Here is an 18,959-nt window from a genome sequence, read left to right as displayed (position 1 = left end):
CAATTCAATTTTGATTTAATCCCATAACCCAATCAACCATAACCCAATCAACCCAAACCATATTAACTTCTATTTTATAGCTAAAATACAAATTTCATATTATTATTTTTTAAAAGAATTCGAAATTCCATACACCTCTGGTCCGAATCAAATTTTTGTTAGATTTTCACCCAAGTGGGTAACTAAAAATTAGGACATTTATTTATCTGAGGCCCAAGAAAACTTTACATTCACGCATAGCCAAATCGTTTATATAAACAAAAGAGGAGAAAACAAAAAATTAAAAGCAGTAAAAACATAAATCTCATCTTATATTGCGACTATACTATACTAGGGTTATGAACTTATAGAATTTGCAGCAACAGCCTCATCCCCATATCTCACTACACATTGTGGCGTCTCAGTGCTTCAAGCACATCACTTTTTCAAAGGCTTTTGTTAATACATCTTTTTTCAATCGAAGGTATATACATAAAACCCTTCTTTGTAGCAGCTTTACTTTGTGTTTATAGTTTTCTTGTATGTTCTTGGTGAATTCTTGATTAAAGATTTGATTTTTGTGCAAAACCCATGATAAATATTGTATCTTTTTTACTCAATTTGGTGGGTTTAGATGGGTTTTGATGTTGAGTTCTTGAATAATGTGTTCTTGTTGAATTCTTGAATAAAGATTCATTTTTTTATGCAAAACCCATGATAAATATTGTATATTTTTTACTCAATTTGGTGGGTTTAGATGGGTTTTGATGGTGAGTTCTTGAATAATGTGTTCTTGTTGAATTCTTGAATAAAGATTCAGTTTTTTATGCAAAACCCATGATAAAGATTGTGTTTTTTACTTAATTTGGTGGGTTTAGATGGGTTTTGATGTTTAATTCTTCAATAATGTGTTCTTGTTGAGTTCTTGAATAAAGATTTGATTTTTATGCAAAACCCATGATAAAGATTGTGTCTTTTTAACTCAGTTTGGTGGTTTTAGATGGGTTTTGATGTCAGTAGTGATGTTTGCCTATGGGTTTTTTTAGAATATTAATCTTTATGGTTGTTCTTGGATTTCTAAAGTTTTTGGTGAATAATATGTCTTAGTTTTATGCAAAACCCATGATAAAGATTGTATCTTTTCTACTCAATTTTTGTGGTTTTAGATGGGTTTTGATGTTATTAGGTGGTGATGTTTGCGTATGTGTTTTTCAGAATATGAATTTTTGTTGTTTACTTGGGTTTTTAAAGTTCTTGGTGATGTAATCTATCTTTGTTCTTGTTTTCTTGTGTGTTCTTGTTAAATTGTGTAGAGATCCAATTTCATACAAAACATGTTATCTAGATACTGTTGTTTTTTTTCCGATGTTGTTGTTAGCAGTGATGTATGTATAGTATTTCTTAGAATATGATTCGATATAATTTTATTTTTTTGTTCTTCTAATTTAGTAGCTTTTACTTGGTTTTTGTATTTTCCTCTTGTAATCATATTTAATTATTGATTAATAAACCTTTTTTTTGTGTACAAATTCCATTATAATGATTGTATTTAACTCAAGTTGCTGATTATTAATTTGGTTTGATGTTTATCAGTGATGAATGTTTTCAGAATATGATCTTAATAGCTTTACTTGTATTTTTCAAATATGATGTTGTGGCTTTACTATTATTTGTATGTTCTTATTGTATTCTTGAATGTAAACCAGTTGTTTACCAAGCAATAGTAAGAATCCTATCTCTTTTACGCAGTCTGCCAAGTTTTGATTTATTTTGATGTTATCAGTGATTGCATATGGATTTCTCAGTTTGAATCATTGCATTCTTGTTAAACTCTCTTATTGTAGCAGCTTTACTTTGTCTGGTAGTTTCTTCTATGTTCTCATTGAATTTTGAATGAATATACTAATCTTGATACAAAACCCATTATAGTGATTATATCTTAACTCGGATTGCTGATTTTCGATTTGTTTTGATGTTTTTAGTGATGTATGCAAAAGGTTATATGAATTTTTTTAGTTAATGTTTTGGTTTAAAGTACTAAGACATTTGTAATTTTTGGATTTATATTGTGTGTTTTTTTGTCAGGTTTTGTCAACTTTCAAGTGAGACTTTGCTAAAAGATATGGATTCTGGAAAGAGCTTTGCTCGGAGAGACAAACTTTTGGAAATTGAATCCCAAGTTCGAAAGTTATGGGAAGAGAATGATGTTTTCCGGGCTGAAGCTGGAGCAGAACCACCGAAGGAGGGGGAAAAGTTTTTTGGTAACTTCCCTTTCCCATATATGAATGGGAACTTGCATTTGGGCCATGCTTTTTCTCTCTCAAAACTTGAGTTTGCTGCTGCCTTTCATAGGCTTAGAGGTGCTAATGTCTTGTTGCCGTTTGGTTTTCACTGTACTGGAATGCCAATTAAGGCCTCGGCTGATAAACTTTCTCGAGAGGTTCAGAAGTTTGGCAATCCACCTGTCTTTCCTGTTGCAGAAGAGGAGACTCCAAAGGAAGTGCCATCAAAACCAGAAGAAGTTGAGGGTGCACCTGATAAGTTTAAGGGGAAGAAGTCAAAAGCAGTGTCCAAAGCAGGTGGTGATAAGTATCAGTGGGAAATAATGAGAAGTTATGGGCTTTCTGATTCTGAGATTTTGAAATTTCAGGATCCTTATTATTGGTTAACGTTTTTCCCTCCTCTTGCTGTTGAAGATCTGAAGAGTTTTGGGTTGGGCTGTGATTGGAGGCGTACATTTATCACGACCGATATGAACCCGTTTTTTGACTCTTTTGTTAGGTGGCAGATGTTAAAATTGAAAGGCATGGGGAAAATTGTGAAGGACCTGAGATACACTATTTACTCTCCATTCGACGGCCAGCCCTGTGCTGATCACGACCGAGCTTCAGGTGAAGGGGTTAATCCTCAGGAGTACACTCTCATTAAAATGGAGGTTGTGTCACCGTTCCCCCCAAAATTAGGAGCTTTGGAAGGTAAAAAAGTTTATCTTGCAGCAGCAACACTAAGACCGGAGACAATGTACGGGCAAACAAATTCTTGGGTGCTGCCAGATGGGAAGTATGGTGCGTTTGAAATCAACGACGAAGAGGTGTTCATTCTAACTGAAAAGTCAGCCCGTAATTTAGCATATCAGAGATTGTCACGGGTTCCACAGAAGCCAACTTGTTTGCTAGAGTTGACTGGTTATGATTTGATTGGTCTGCCTTTGAAATCTCCGTTGGCATTTAATGACATCATATACTCTCTTCCCATGATGTCAGTTCTCACTGATAAGGGTACTGGAATTGTTACAAGTGTTCCTAGTGATTCTCCTGATGATTATATGGCCTTGCAGGATTTAAAATTGAAGCCCGCTTTTAGGGCCAAATTTGGTGTGGAAGATGAATGGGTTTTGCCATTTGAAATCATTCCTATTATCAGCCACCCAGATTTTGGAGATAAATCTGCTGAGAAAATCTGCACAGATATGAAGATTCAAAGTCAGAATGATAGAGAAAAGCTTGATGCTGCAAAAAAGATTATCTACAAGGGAGGGTTTTATGAAGGAACAATGGTTCAAGGAAAATATGCTGGCTTGAAAGTCCAAGATGCGAAGAGTTTGATCCGAAACGAGCTCTTAGAGAGTGGCCAAGCTGTTATTTACAGCGAGCCAGAGAAAAAGGTGATGTCTAGATCAGGAGATGAATGTGTTGTTGCTTTGACTGATCAGTGGTATATTACCTATGGAGAAGAAAATTGGAAGAAGGAATCAGAAAGATGCTTGGAGGGGATGAATCTCTATTCTGAGGAGACTCGTCATGGTTTCGAGCACACCTTGGGTTGGCTTAATCAGTGGGCCTGCTCTCGTAGTTTTGGTCTTGGCACTCGGATCCCTTGGGATGAGGAGTTTCTTGTGGAGTCTTTGTCCGATTCAACACTTTACATGGCATATTACACTGTATGCCATTTGTTACAGAGAGGGGATATGTATGGTACTGATACATCTTCAGTAAAACCAGAGCAGCTAACATATGAGGTTTGGGATTTCTTGTTATGTGATGGGCCGTACCCCAGTTCTTCAAACTTACCACCATCTCTTCTTGAAGAGATGAAGAAGGAGTTCAAGTATTGGTATCCATTTGATCTCCGAGTTTCGGGCAAGGATCTTATCCAAAATCATCTTACCTTTTGCATCTATAACCACACAGCACTCATGCCCAAAGATCACTGGCCTCGAGGTTTCAGATGCAATGGACACCTTATGTTGAATTCAGAGAAAATGTCGAAGTCTACTGGAAACTTTAGGACTTTGCGACAAGCAATCGAAGAGTTCTCAGCTGATGCTACCAGGTTTTCTCTTGCTGATGCTGGGGATGGGATGGACGATGCCAATTTCGTTTTTGAAACAGCCAATGCTGCTATTTTGAGGTTGACTAAAGAGGTTGCATGGATGGAAGAGGTTCTTGCTTCTGAATCCACATTGCGAGTTGGTCCTCCTTGCTATGCAGACCATGTTTTTGCCAATGAAATCAATATTGCTGTTAATATGACAGAGAAGAACTACAAAGATTTTATGTTTCGCGAAGCTTTAAAAACTGGATTTTATGATCTTCAAGCTGCCAGAGATGAATATAGGCTTTCCTGTGGGTCTGCGGGAATGAACCGCGATTTGTTGTGGCGTTTTATGGACGTACAAACAAGGTTGATCACTCCTATTTGCCCACATTATGGTGAATATGTGTGGAAGGAGCTGTTGAGGAAGGATGGATTTGCTATTAAGGCGGGTTGGCCTGAAGCTGGGTTACCTGATCCAACTCTTAAAAGGGCCAACAAATATTTGCAAGATACTATTGTCACAATGAGAAAGCTTCTTCAGAAGCAAGCATCTGGTTCGAAAAAAGGTAAGGCGAACGTATCAAGTCAAAACAAACCCACTGTTGGCCTGATATTTGTGAACGAGCAATATGATGGATGGAAAAGAGAATGCTTGAACATCCTGCGGGATAAGTTTGACAGCGAAACCTGTACTTTTGCTCCAGATCAAGAAATCTTGAAGGCATTGCAGCAAACTTCTGTTGGGACAGAAGGTAATTTCAAGCAGACTCAAAAGCAATGTATGCCTTTCATGCGGTTCAAGAAAGATGAGGTAGCTGCTGTTGGTGTTCAGGCCCTTGATCTCAAGTTACCATTTGGTGAAACCAAGGTCCTTGTGGAGAATCTTGAGTTGATTCAGCGACAGTTAGGTCTTGAGAAAGTTGAAGTCTTGTCCCCTACTGATCCCAATGCTATTGCGAAGCTTGGTCCAAATGCTTCTCTGTTGAAGCAGAATCCACCATCCCCTGGAAACCCTACTGCCATATTCTTAAATGAGTGATGTCTAGACTTTTATATTTGGCTGTGATATTTAGAGTTTAATTTCAGTTTCGTTTCAATTTATCAGAACTTTTTGCAATCTTGACGTTGTAGATTGTTTCAAATCAATATGACACTTTGAATTTTGTTATGGATGGTTATACACTTATACTGCTAGTTTATCTTTTTGATGCACAAATGACAGGATTTTGCTGCACTAGATCTTTTTTACTACTTTACTAACTAATTATATATTGTGTGTGCAAATTACAAACTACAAACGGACAGAAATTGATTTGAAATTAGCAAAGGCAGTGCTATCAAAACATCATCTAATTGGGAGTGTATCAGGCCATGATCTATAGCATCAATGTCCCAGATCCCTCTTCCCGAAGAGAGCGATTCTCCATCTTACATTCCCCTGTGATGAAGCCCTCTCTAGGCCATCAAATTGTTAGCAGTGTATTTCTCAAATCCTATAAACAAGGTGTGTTACTTGTACTTTTCTGTTTGAATTTCATTTGCTGTTCATTTAGATGCATCGACTTTTGTTTGCTTTTACTTGTGTTTCCCCATAGTATTAATATCCACGAAGTCATAATATCAACTGCACTGTTAATAACAACTCAAAATTGTTAAACACAACTCAAATTACTTTAAACCAAATTGCCAAGATATATAATAGATTATCCATGTCAGCAAATCCGGAGACGATACGTTTTGATACATACACAGTTTTCAGAAATTGCATACAATGAACTGTTGCTAAATAGTCAGTTCCTGGAGACTTTGAAATGGCTCCAGTTGCATAATTATACTTCTCGATCAGCAGGGTCCTAAGGTTGATTGTTATGTCTCTTAAACCGGAATTGAGCTCGTCTACATAGGCCTGCTTTGCAAACTGCTTCCATGATCCATTTTTAAGTACATTAATAATTTCACGACCAAGTGAAAGTTATCGAGTATATTATGAACTTCATGATCAAATTACTTTCCTAATCATAAGATTTTGTTACATAACTAAATAGAATTTTGTGGTTTGGCCAAATTAGTGGCGTACTTATAAGTATGTCAGAGCAACTCCACTGGATTAACTATTCAAATTCTTACGTTACATTCCACAATGTTTTAGGATGCTTCATTCCTTATTTTTTAAGGAGTCTACTAAGATTGTTCTAACATGTATGTTCTTATAAAATATGACAAACACTCTCTTTTTCTCTCCGTGGTATGTTGTACTTTTAGTGATGGAAAATATTTTCATTAATAAATTATTAAATAAGAAATAAGTAAAAGAAAAAGTGTTCGAGATGAAAACACCTATTTGTGTTCCAAGTTATTAGGATCTAACTTTTTATATCATATTTAGGTAATGAATTAGGATTCGGTTGGAGATGCTCTTAATCTTTATAGTAAGCCACCCATGTAGAATTCCTTAAATTACCCTTAGAACAAATGGTATCTAAATGTTGCTTGTAGTCTTGTACATACATTATTCTTCAGAACTTATTTACAACAGCACTTCAGCATCTTTACTCGGTTTATTCATTTCTAATCTTAACTTTCGCTTTGTCAGATCACGATATCACGATGATATATACATGTCGTTTGATACTTTCAACATGATTTCAAGCACAAGTTTCAGTTGTTTTCTAGTTCTTTACTTGAATCATAGGTTATTCCCACACAGTATTCCCTACAGGTAATACTGCCTCAACTTTCTACTGTTTGTAAGTTCTTTACTTGGAGTGTTCTGTTTTGTGGCGCTGGCAAATGATTAAAACTATTACAGAACATTTGTAAGGTCCAAACCTGAATATAATATACATTGCGCAAAAGATGTTAAGGAACTATACATGAATAACATGTTTCATGTGAAACACATGTATTTCAGTTTTACTTTAAGTAATTATAGACTAAGCAACCAGACCAAAGTTTTAAAGAATTATATTATTACACACATGAAGTATCTCACAAAAATATATGCAATGGACCTATTCAGGATCGAGACTTCGAGAGCTGTTATGATTTTTTACTCATAGGTATATTAATGCAGTACTTGGCAGCTAGGGTTACAGAAAAATTGAACAGGTGATCCTAATTAAAAAAATAACATCCCAGATATAGTTGTAATGTCCTGAAATAAGTTAGGCCACAAGGAACTGTGCTAAAATCGAATTATTATCACAACGCCAGGTGATTAAAAAATACTTAACTTAAAACATCCTTAAGACTTTATTCTTTTTCGTGTAGTCTATATATAGGCCATAATTTCCATTTTAGATATAGGAGATATTTCAGACACAAAGATTAATACTGCATCTCTAGTAATTAAGAAGTTTGCTGTACCATGCAAGAGATTGAAGAAGGTACAAGGCAATCAAACAACACCTTACTAAGGCGGCGACGAAGCAAGGTTTACTCATGTCTAACATTCGGAAGTGAAAGACTAGAGTCAATCAAGGTTCTTCGCGACTCCTGGACTGAAGAACCTGCAGCTCCTATAGATGGCCGAGGCAACACACTTCTTCATTTATTGGTTATCCGTGGAAACCAGGAAACTTTGAAAAGTTTGATGGATGTAGTTAAGAGTTATGAAAACCTCAAGAAAAAGAACATAAGAGGTGACACTGCACTACATGAAGCTGCAAGGTGTGGAAATGCCAAAGCTGCCGTGTTGTTGTTGGACAAAGAAAAAGAGTTGATTTCGATGCTCAGCTGTCCAGTTCCCATGTGTAATTGTAAGAATTGTACGATGGCGATTTTGGCAAAGAAAGATAGTTTAGTTTCCATCCGCAATAATTTGGGAGAAACAGCACTCTTCCTTGCAGCTGCATTTGGGCAAATGATGCTTTTTCAAACAATTCTGCGATACAACAATAACGATTGCACCACAAAGAGAAATGACGGATGTACTGTTCTTCATGCTGCTATCACTGGGGAATATTATCGTATGTTTTCCTTTTCTTCATCTTAATTTTTCTTTTGCAAATTTCCAGCTCTGAAAATGCATTAAAGCTCAAGTCTCAAAGCCAACTTTCTAAGACGGATTAATACTGAGACTTTACTATCCTCTAATTCACCTACGAGTCATCGAATATCTGATAAATGATAGGTGTTCTTACTGGTACTCCTGTTTCAGGCCCTTTATGTTTCTGAATGTTTATATATAGTATTGAAGGTTTGTTGTCCACTTTTGGTAGCTAGGGAAAGTACAATAGTTAGGATCACTGGGAAGATTAGCAGGTGTTTTGCTAATTTAGTTAGTCTTTTCAAGTGTTTAGTTCCTTTTTTCGGTTAAGAGAAGTATACACAACACTTAAGTATTGTAAAACTTCCGACCAGAGCTTCTAGTTTTGAGTTTTGACCTCTGTACTACAAAATACAGGTACGGCTACAAAGATATTATTTAAACTTCCTGAACTTGCTCACAGACGTAACAACAAAGGGGAGACTGCTCTAAATCTGCTGGCCGGCTCACCATCTTCCTTCCAAAGCAATTCTGTCTACGTATTTTCGAATATGGGCAAGACATCCTTCATACCTCTCCAAATTTTGAGGGTTTTATTCTACAAGTGTAAGTGTGCAGTGTACTCGTACTCTGTTTATAAATGTATCTTATGACAAACTTTATTAGTCCTTCCATTTCCTGAAAAAAGAATAATATTATTTTTATCTGAATGTTAGAGAATTGCTTGCACTAAATCTAGAGTATATATCATTTAGCATTCATCTTGTCTAAACTTGCAGTGTCTGAAAATGCTGATAAAAATATGACCATGGTGGCATAATGTGTGCAATATCTGATCTAGTTTTCATCTTGTATGTGCTAAGCAGGTTTACCATCCAAGTATGATATAAAGACGATTGGCGATGATGATGCTGATCCTGATAAAAAAGTCACTACTACCATAGAAGATATAAAAAGATTGCCTTTCGTCGACTCTTTTTTGGGTACAGTCCATCTTCTTCCTGTGAAATTTATCCATATATATAGATGTTTGTGCAAACGAAGGTGTATAATCAAGTAATCAACTACGTCTGCACATCTCTAATTAAGCTCTCTCGCCCTTGGAGTTGGTATTTCAATTTTATAACAATGAAACTAGCGAAGTCTGTATTTGTTTTATACAGGATGGCCTTGGATTCAACCAATAGATGATGCAAATCAGAAGAACAAGCTTGCAATAGCACTTGCAAAACAATTGCTAGAGAGGGAGACAGACTGGAGTCGCTACACAGATCCAACATATAAATATGATGACGAGTCACCATCACCAGAAAAGAAGGGAAAAGCAGTAATAAACCCGCTTATACAAGCCATACAGATGGGCATACCTGAGTTAGTTGAGGTAATCCTCAAGTATTTTCCTGATGCTGCAAACTCTTTTGATAAGGATCAAAAGAATGTATTTCACATTGCTGCCGAGCATAGAAGTGGTGATATCTATGAAAAGCTGAAAGGCTCTGCCATTAACAAGGACAGAATGTTGTTAGATGTTGATAATGATGGAAACACAATACTGCATCACGCAACAAAAACAAAGATTGTTACTAAGTTTTCTCTTGGAGTAGCAAACCTTATGGCCTGGGATGTCTTTTGGTTTCAGGTATGTACTCTGCTATTACAGTATTGTTACAAATTCAACGGTGATTTTAATTTTGTTACCATACACAAAACCAGTACTTTGGAGCAAGGGAGAAGTATATATTCAGAAAGGAAAAGGCACACAAGTTGTTGCTCACTTGACTTGCATTTCTGTTTAATCAAGTAACATATTTATCCATGAAGTTCTCAGGGGTTGCAAATGAAGAAATGTGTAATATATTTAAGCAATTAAATGTTGTAATTATATGACCTTAATAGGAATGTATTAAGCATGAGTTTGTTCTTTCTGACTGAACTGTTATTCTGTTGGTAAAATTGTTTTCTGAATGTCCATGATGACAGCGTATAAGGCGTGATTGTTCTCCACATCTATTGCATATGCGGAATACTGAAAGAAATACAGCAGAAGATTTACTTCTAAAAGATTATAAAAGTAAACGAGAAGCAGCTGAGAGTGCAGTCAAAGAAATGAATCAGGGCCTAATGGTTGTGGCTGCATTGGTTGCTACTGTGAGTTTTGCAGCAGTTTTTACTATTCCAGGAGGTTTTGATCAATATAAGGGCAACCCCTTCTTCTACGGTGACAATAAAGGTCATAAAAATGATTTGAGTCTATTTTTGGGATATGTTGGGCTTACTTTCTTTGCTTCATTACTCGCATTGGCAACTCTCTTGTCTATTCAGCTATCACGATTTAATATGGATGATTTGTACTTCTCATTGCCCCTAAAGTACTCAATTGCAATTTCTTTTCTTTTTCTCTCCTCCTGCTCTACGATTACCACATTCCTTCAGGCCTTAATTCTCGAAGACTATCTTCCTCCATATTACCTCACGTGCCTCATTATAGGTGGTGTTATCATGGGTCTGGTTTACGTGGACTCCATATATGATGTCTTGTTTTACTTGGTGGAGGTCTTAAGGTATTCGCGCACTTACAGGACCCAAGAAACGTAACAGCTAGGCAGCTAGCATACCGAGTTGGGAGTTTCAGAAAATGTGTCTGCAATAAATTCAAAACCAGTATATGAGTAGATCCAGGTTAATGTAAATCTACCCATCATGTATTCTCAAACTGTAGTTTGAGTTTTTTCATTCCTCCAGTGCTTGTATATGCTACAAAACTCGCTCATTGTACGTGCAGTCTGCACTGTTATATTTTGCTCAATGAAGAGAGTCTTCAAGTCATTGGTAACAATTATTCTTCTAATTGCTGATACTTGTTTTGGGTTATTGAATTTTAGCTTGTTAATATTTAAGATTTTTTCTAAAAGTCAAATAAGTAGTTACTAGTTATGATAGTTCTGAATTGGAGGACAAAATGGCATTACTGAAAGAACGCATACGCTGTTAATAGTGATGAGAGAATAGCATTGCAAATGAAAGATAATGCTAAATCTTCTTATATGCTTAGTTCAGAGTCTTGGTGGAAACATATTTGGAATTTGAATTTGTTTACAAAGACGGAGACATTTTTATGTGGAAACTATGTAAAACTTTCTACCAATCCGTTTTGCTCTTTGTTGTACGGGAATTTCTTCGGATAGTTCATGTCCAGATGCGATAGAAGGGTAGATCAGTAGATGAAGATACCTTTAGAGCTGTTTTCCCAGAGTGGTTCCAAAATGGAAGAAAGCTAAATTGTGGAATACGTGTAAAGATGCATGCAATATCACGAAGGATGTCTTCTTGTTTGGACTTTTTGTTGTTTTATCTCGGACCCTAACTGGTATTTAAGAAATTCTTAAAGAGATGATATTTTAATTCCCAAATCTCAAGACATGTTGATCTTAGTGTAAAGTTTTTAAGTTTACTACAGGATTGTGTGTGAATGAAAACACTCCAGTAGAATGATGTATGGTAAGTGGTCTTCTACGGTGCTTGGCCAAACTACAATGTGTCAGATGAATGTTGCTCAAGATTTGGACGCGCTGCTCGTGTGATTACACTAGTACTCATTGCTGAGGAGCTAGCAAATTTTGTTTATAGATCTACAAAGTCTTTCGAAGCTGAGCTGCAAGCTATACAATATGGACCTCTTCTGGGCAAAGAGTACTTGGATCTTAATAGTTTTTTTTTTTATATTAAATCGGACTGGTAAAAATGCTGTCAAAATTCTCCTCCAAAGTGACTTCGGATGTTGAATGTTCCGACTTAAATGAGTTTTATATGTCCAGAAAATCTTCAACCTCCATTAATGGCTTGGTTCATAGAAAAGTATGCTTTCAGAAAAAATGAAAAGCAAACAATTGTAGGCAAACATATTACGAATACATAGCAGGAACAATCCTTGAAGTTTCGATACATTCAAACACCAACATACTGGTGATTATTTAGCACACTCCATATAATCCAAATCAACAGGATGATACATAACAATAATATTTCTGGAAGTCGGAAATTATTTATTTCACGAGGATTATCATATCAGATGCAAGATTATCAACAAACTGGCACAATGACAGCACCAATGACAACAAGGCCAGACTTCCAAGAAGTACCATCACATCCATTCATCGAAAACTTGACATTTCTGTGACAAGTGCGAGCATTAGTCATAAATTCACCAACCTTGAGTGCTACCCATGTATTCTTTGGCCTTTTATCCAAATCATCCCTGGTTACCACAGTCCTTCCGTCAGGACGAGTAAGCTTAAGGGTGACTTTACCGTTCAGGCGAAGATTGGTTTTAAGCTTCACAATGAAATAAACTCCATATTTCACTCCCTGATTTAGCTTGCTAGCACTATATTTCCCATCGATTTGTAGCCAGCATACTTCAATGAGTTCAGAAACATCAACACTCTGGTTGCTGTGAAGACATGCAGTAAATAACAATCCGACTAAATGGTGATATATATGCGTAAAGAGTTTATGATATTGATAGGAATGTTGGAATAATCTTAAATTTAGTTATTAATTATTTGTTTATTTAATTATTAGATATTTAGCAATAGATTAATTATTAGAGAAAAATATTATTTTAGAATTTGTTTAGTAGTGGGGTAGTGGAGTTATAGAGTAAATTATGGACATGTAATTTACCCATTAATTAGTAGTGGTTAGTTTTAGTAATAGTTAGTTTTAATATGTTTGTAAAGCCTATATAACCTTGAGTTTTAGAAGAAGAGAAAAGAAAAACAAGAAATATAGCAGTACAAGTTCTCAGCAAAAAAATGTAAGTGTCTTCTTTTTTCTCTGAAGTTTTTTCCAACAAGGAATATGCAAAAAAACCCGAAAATTACAAGTAGAGAGGAATGAGGAGCAATAAGAACATCAAAAACTTTTACATACCTGTTTGGAGCAGTCTCGGTAGCCGTTGTCCAGTAACGAGAGTCTGAACCCCAAACTATTGACAGTTCCTTTGCACTCAGAACCGCTGCGCACGACTGGGCCTTTTAGTCAAAATTCGAGGTAAATTTAATCAAACACCGATGATTTCATATTTGAAACTGAAGCTCAATTTTACATTCAAGCATATATTGTACAAAATTAACGAACAAGTCACATGCATGCAACTTACCTGCATATATGCATATAATACCTAATGTTAATAAAAAAACAAAAATAAGCTTACAATATTCTGTTTTAGACCCTCCAGATCTCGAGCGCATGAATTAATGATTTCGTGACTTGAATTCAGTTGAGCCATTATCCTAGCTAGTGCAGAATTTCAAGAAATGTTTGTGTATCGATCGAGAGCCTTGTTTTCGAGTAATGTCGATGCCAATTCGCTCTAGCAGAAGCTGTTTTTATAGCCTCTTTGAGAGCCGTATTTGTCCATTTATTCACTGTTACACTTGACCTTATCTATTGTAGTACGATGCTAAATTTAAATATTCTTTCTTTTCAAAAAAGATGTGGAGCTTAGATTGATGCCAATTGTGCGGTTCTGTGCCTAGCTAACTGGAATCTCATACCTTTCCGTTTCGACTGGGATTCTTAAATAAAGATGGAAGCATCCGACTAAAAGGAATTACAGTAACGGGAGAACTTCTGTACGACATAGGCATTAGCCTAAAAGCATCTCTAACCATAATAGTTAAAATGGTTAGTTAAATCATTATTATCTAAAATTTTATTGAATCAAAAAGGTTATTTACTCTAGGGATATTAATTATATTGATTAGTTAAATTCAATAATAATATGTTATATGTATTTTCAAATTATTGTATATATATGAAAATTTCACATGTTGAAATAAATTTAAATATTTAATTAAATACAAGTAAAAATAAAAAAATTATTTAATTAAAAAATATTGAATATATATTTATATAATTATAAAAGACACTTAAATATGTTAAAAATATATACTTATATGTATAATAAAATTTTATATTTAAATTTATATTACATTTTATTGTATTAGATTAGATTAGATTTATTAATATTTTTATACTTATGTAATGTTTATTAAAATAATTAATAAAATTGGTCAATAAAAAAATTATATTTTGACACTTAATATAACATAAAGTTAAAATATTAAATATGAAATAAAATTTTTAACATAAATATATAATATAAATATAATATGATATATGTGTATTGATGTGCAAAGTTAGGTTAAAATGATGTAGAAAGTTGACAGAAAGCTGACGTGCATGTTTAATATGTATATAACTGTGCCACGTAGACCTTTTAGCTAACATGTGATGATGGTTGGAGATGCTCTAACACTACTACAAAAAGTAGAATAAACATCGCCTCAAAGACATCAGTTGTTTTTGGCGCCGATGTAAAAGGTGTTTTAGACATCGGTTTTGAGCAACCGATGTCTTTTGGTTTTATAAACATCAGTATTTTAGCTGAACCGATGTTATATGTCGGTTTTAAAAAAATTAATCAACGCGCCTTCCCTGTTTTCCCCCTTAACAAATATTTCATTCCCTCTTTGCCCCCCCCTCTGTTTTTGCCATAACCAAATTCTCCCCCCTCTTTTTCACACACATTTCCCCCCTCTTTTCAATTAAAAATAAAACAAAAAATATTAAAAACATAAAACCAAAAACAAAAAACTCAAAAACATCTCTCTTCATTCTATCATATCTTTAAGAACACCCACATCACCTCTTTTCTCTCGAATCTCGATTACGCGCTCTCTCTCTCTGAAGAACACCCATAGTAATTCCGTCAATCTCTACCGAGTTTCACTCCCCTAATGTGCATCATAATTTTTATCCGATTCCTTCCGTTCACTTCTTTCGCCGAAATTTCATTATAATGTTCATTTGGATTTTCTTGCCGACGTATCCCAATTAGACATCACAACGATATTGTCCATCTCTACTCTATTGTAATTACAATCTCTCTCTCTCTCTCTCTCCCTTGATGTTATATTAATATTTATATATTTGTGCGTGCGTGTATTTGATTTCGATATTGTTGATTTTGCAAGGTTTTCGTGACGTTGATGCAAATAAGAAAGTAATATAGAGGAAAAGAGCCTCTGGATCTGTATTTGCTGTTGTGATTCTTGTATCGTTTTCGATATTAGTACGTTGAAGTTAAAGCTTGAATTTGGTAAGTTTTGAACCCTAATTTTAGAATTGGGGGTTTCAATTTGAAACTCTAATTTTTTAATTTTTAATTGGTTCTAATTAAGCTAAGTTGTACGCTCTTTAATTGTAGAATTGTAAATTGTTGATTTTTCAGTTGGATTAATGTTCAATTTATTCGATGATTTGACTTTTGTGTTGGGTATTGATTGACTGATTATTGTTGCCCAGTAAAGATACAATTGTTTAAGGGGGTTAGATTAAATTGTATAAATGTTTCGAACAAGTAATAAAATATAACAACTTTTATATTTCTGATAAAAACTGATACAAAAATCCTCTCAAGAAATACTGATGTTCTTCAGAGCTGCTAGGTCGAATGATACTCGAGTGTTATCTACTAAGTGATGACCTAAACTGTGTTTATATACTACACAGCTACAACAAATTAATCTAAGATTATCAAAAACTAACTGAAACTGATACATATCTTAAATTAAACAGATAAAGTCCTATAACTCAGACATAATATATATCTGCTCCACATTATCAGGAACAGAACAAATCCTCCAATGCTGACTGTCTTCAAATACTGATGACATTCAAATACTGATGACATGCCAAATCCTGATGGTACATCAGATCCTGATGTCACACGAACAACCAGATCCTGAGCTTCTTCTGATCATTGAGAATTCAATATGTAACAATCTCCCCCAATTTATTCTTAATGCAATGAAGCATAAATTCCATTCTTAATGATGCCAAAACCAATCTACAAAATGTACAAGGAGTAAAGCTTACTTCAATATCTTCAGATAACTGATAGTTGTTCCAAGAAAGTTCTTCAATCTTTCTTCCTCCTTGTCTCGTAGGACTTTAACAAGCTTTTTTTTCAACTCTCTCTTCTCTTCAGTGTCTTCTCCAAGCTGATAGATAGCTGATCTTAACTTAGAAATTGAGCTTTTTCTTATCTCAAGATCACCAATCAACATGAAACTCAAACTTACATCTTCATGATCAGGACTGAAGGAAAACTGAGGACTGTTGAGAAAAACTTGTAACACTGCAGCTCCCTTTTTCATCTGCATTTCTTGACCAGTATAAGTTATGTACTTAGGAACATAATCACCATTGTATTTATCATCTTTTATCATGACTCTTCTTCTGATCACTTCAAGTATCATAGAAGACCAGTTTCTGGTGACTTTGTTCTCAACTCTAAGAAGATAGTGAATGTATTTCAATTCTGTCACAGTCTTCATTAAGAGTTGCTGCCATGTAAAGCTTTTTACTTTACCATCCCTGAAAAAGTACAGAATCTCTTCTCTGACATCATATCATTTATCTTTCTATGAACAATCTTCACAGTTTCAACTTTCTCAAGATGTGAAGGAGAAATTCTTTCACCAAGATTTTTTGTCAGAGAATCTGTATCTAATAAATTAGATTCTAAAATCTCCATATTGGAATGACCAATGCCTCCCCAGGTTCGAGATTTGATAAGTTTCAGTTTTTCATTGTATACCACCCAAGAAGGCTTCTTGATGGACTTATTAACATCTTCCTGTTCTGAGATAGAATCTCTTAACCCAGCTGACACAAATTCAACATGCTTGAACCCTTTAGAATAATTGAATACATGGATGTCTTTCCATCTTCTATTCTTCTTTCCAAGAGGAGCATAGTTTGAAGACAAATCATCAGTCTTCCCTTCTGCTTTATGCCATAACTCACTCTTTGATTTTAAAACTCTTTGAAAATATTCTTTGCATGCTTGATCAACTTTCCTTCTGTCAATCTTTTCTTTTTCATCAGCCTCTAAAGTATGAGGAGTGATTACTAGAGAAGGAGCAGACTCATTTAATGCTTTGATCATTTTTCATCAGAGTTAAAATCAGTTATCAGGTCACAACATCAGGATCTGCTTTTACCTCAGGATTTGTGTCTGCATCAGGAGTTACATTCTGATTTGCTGTATCAGCTTGATCAATGTCAGTGGCTGATCTTTTCTTCCATGGTATAATCAACTCTTCTGCCTTCTGAACTTCTTTATCTTCTTCATTTCCTTGTACATGAACATAACCTTCTCTAGATAGAAAATTCAGAAAAGTAGAATTGAATGCAGTCACTTGACTTGGTTTAGAAATTCTTCCTCATCTTCCTCTTCCTCTTGCTCTTGCAGATCTACCACCTCTTCTTCCTCTTCCCTTAGAAGTGTTAGTTTCAGCTTCAATTTGAGCTAAAAGCTCATTTTGTTGCATAACTGCTTCTTCAGGTGTTAGATCAGGGAATTCTTCAGTTATATACCCAAGAGTACTCCTAACATTCTTTTGCTCAAACTTCTTGTCTTTATAATACAAGACAATCTCTTCACCTATTTCTTTATGCCTATAAGGAAAGAATAACCCTTTAGCATCTGCTAAATTAGAGATTGTAATGTCATCATCCTCAGGAGCACCAACAGTAGTCTTGTGCTTGGCTTTATAAGCACCAACAGACTTCCTTTGTCCTGAAAAATCAATCTTCTTGGAATGTTGAGTTTGTTGAGCAGTAGAAGCAATTTGAACATCTGTAACTATATTATTCTTATCACCATCACCATCAATATCTTTATCCTTTGTCTGAATAGAATCTGGTATGCATTTTGTAGCAACTATCTTCTCCCCCTTTTGGCATCAGTATTTGAAAGAAGAGAAAACAGAGCATCCAGTTTGTCACCTATAGAAGAAACCTTGTCTTCTAAAGAGGAAAGTCTAGAGGCCATGTTGTCTTGAGATTTAACAACATCTTTGATGGTATTTTTCACACTCTTGATTTCAGCTGAGTTAGGTGTGTGAAGCAAAAATCCATCAATTTTCTCTTTGACACAAGCATGAGACTTCTTCATTTCATCAAGTTCAGAGTGAATTCCTTTAACAGAAATGGTTGAGGCCTTAAGATGCAACTTCAGATCAGGAGTTTGAATTTTATCATAGGCACGATGAATGTGTTGCAGGCCAACCGCAGACGAGATAGAAGAATTTGCAAGTCTCCATTTATAATCCCATTCTGTCTGTCTAAAGTACTCAATATCAGGATTGTAATAAGAAGGATTTTCATTGAAGTGCGAAGAAGAACCAATATTGGACTTCTTAGATGCATCAATCGCAGTCTTCAGCTGAGCTGTGTCAGAATCATCTACATCACTACCATTGTCAGAATCAGACAAGCCATCTAAATAATGTGCAGAATCAGGCAGAATTTCCTTGCCTTTATCCAGATTCTTTGCAAGAGACGCCTGTGGCTGATGTGATCCTGAAACAGAAATATTGTAACACCTAAATCTTTCTGTTCTTTTCAAGTGATCTCATCACTTCTCACACAACATATTACTTTTAAGAGTAACATTATTCTCACAGAAGAAACTTTATAAGTAAAGAAAAACTTATAAGATTCTTGTCTTAAAAATACCTCTCCTTTTGCCAGTACAGGAGACTGCCACTCAAAATATTTTTCTTTTTTTTAAATCTGATATTTTCACATAGTCTCACAG

The 18,959-nt window shown here is 35.1% G+C and overlaps 3 protein-coding genes across 3 annotated transcripts; 2 read left to right on the top strand and 1 right to left on the bottom strand.

Moving 5' to 3' along the window:
• Positions 1 to 284: 284 nt before the first annotated feature.
• Positions 285 to 5,482, top strand: LOC141672425 (leucine--tRNA ligase, cytoplasmic). The gene is made up of 2 exons (XM_074479032.1): positions 285 to 463; positions 2,065 to 5,482. The coding sequence occupies exon 2, from the start codon at positions 2,102 to 2,104 to the stop codon at positions 5,333 to 5,335; it is 3,234 nt and encodes a 1,077-aa protein (XP_074335133.1). The 5' UTR covers positions 285 to 463; positions 2,065 to 2,101; the 3' UTR covers positions 5,336 to 5,482.
• Positions 5,483 to 7,610: 2,128 nt separating this feature from the next.
• LOC141675200 (uncharacterized) lies at positions 7,611 to 11,090 on the top strand. Its single transcript, XM_074481913.1, has 5 exons — positions 7,611 to 8,264; positions 8,702 to 8,890; positions 9,151 to 9,267; positions 9,448 to 9,923; positions 10,265 to 11,090. The coding sequence occupies exons 1-5, from the start codon at positions 7,664 to 7,666 to the stop codon at positions 10,877 to 10,879; spliced, it is 1,998 nt and encodes a 665-aa protein (XP_074338014.1). The 5' UTR covers positions 7,611 to 7,663; the 3' UTR covers positions 10,880 to 11,090.
• A 1,081-nt stretch (positions 11,091 to 12,171) lies between these two features.
• Positions 12,172 to 13,660, bottom strand: LOC141671907 (protein PHLOEM PROTEIN 2-LIKE A1-like). Its single transcript, XM_074478343.1, has 3 exons — positions 13,500 to 13,660; positions 13,217 to 13,317; positions 12,172 to 12,734 (listed from the first exon to the last, which is right to left on the bottom strand). Exons 1-3 carry the CDS (start codon positions 13,572 to 13,574, stop codon positions 12,365 to 12,367), a joined length of 546 nt encoding a protein of 181 aa, XP_074334444.1. The 5' UTR covers positions 13,575 to 13,660; the 3' UTR covers positions 12,172 to 12,364.
• Positions 13,661 to 18,959: the final 5,299 nt, after the last annotated feature.

This window comes from Apium graveolens, chromosome 7 (assembly GCF_009905375.1).
Source record: "Apium graveolens cultivar Ventura chromosome 7, ASM990537v1, whole genome shotgun sequence".
Classification (NCBI taxonomy): Eukaryota; Viridiplantae; Streptophyta; class Magnoliopsida; order Apiales; family Apiaceae; genus Apium; species Apium graveolens.
The sequence above is the reverse complement of the archived record's forward strand: the minus strand, read 5'-3'. Positions and strand labels throughout refer to the sequence as shown.

Excerpts from the sequence above, each read along its gene's own strand:
- LOC141675200 (XM_074481913.1), top strand. The coding sequence starts at position 7,664 with ATGCAAGAGATTGAAGAAGGTACAAGGCAATCAAACAACACCTTACTA. Across the intron at positions 8,265-8,701 it reads TATCACTGGGGAATATTATC|GTACGGCTACAAAGATATTA; the intron begins GTATGTTTTCCT and ends TACAAAATACAG. Across the intron at positions 9,268-9,447 it reads TTTCGTCGACTCTTTTTTGG|GATGGCCTTGGATTCAACCA; the intron begins GTACAGTCCATC and ends TGTTTTATACAG.
- LOC141672425 (XM_074479032.1), top strand. The coding sequence starts at position 2,102 with ATGGATTCTGGAAAGAGCTTTGCTCGGAGAGACAAACTTTTGGAAATT.
- LOC141671907 (XM_074478343.1), bottom strand. The coding sequence starts at position 13,574 with ATGGCTCAACTGAATTCAAGTCACGAAATCATTAATTCATGCGCTCGA. Across the intron at positions 13,318-13,499 it reads AGGGTCTAAAACAGAATATT|GCCCAGTCGTGCGCAGCGGT; the intron begins GTAAGCTTATTT and ends TTTGACTAAAAG. Across the intron at positions 12,735-13,216 it reads ACCGAGACTGCTCCAAACAG|CAACCAGAGTGTTGATGTTT; the intron begins GTATGTAAAAGT and ends ATGTCTTCACAG.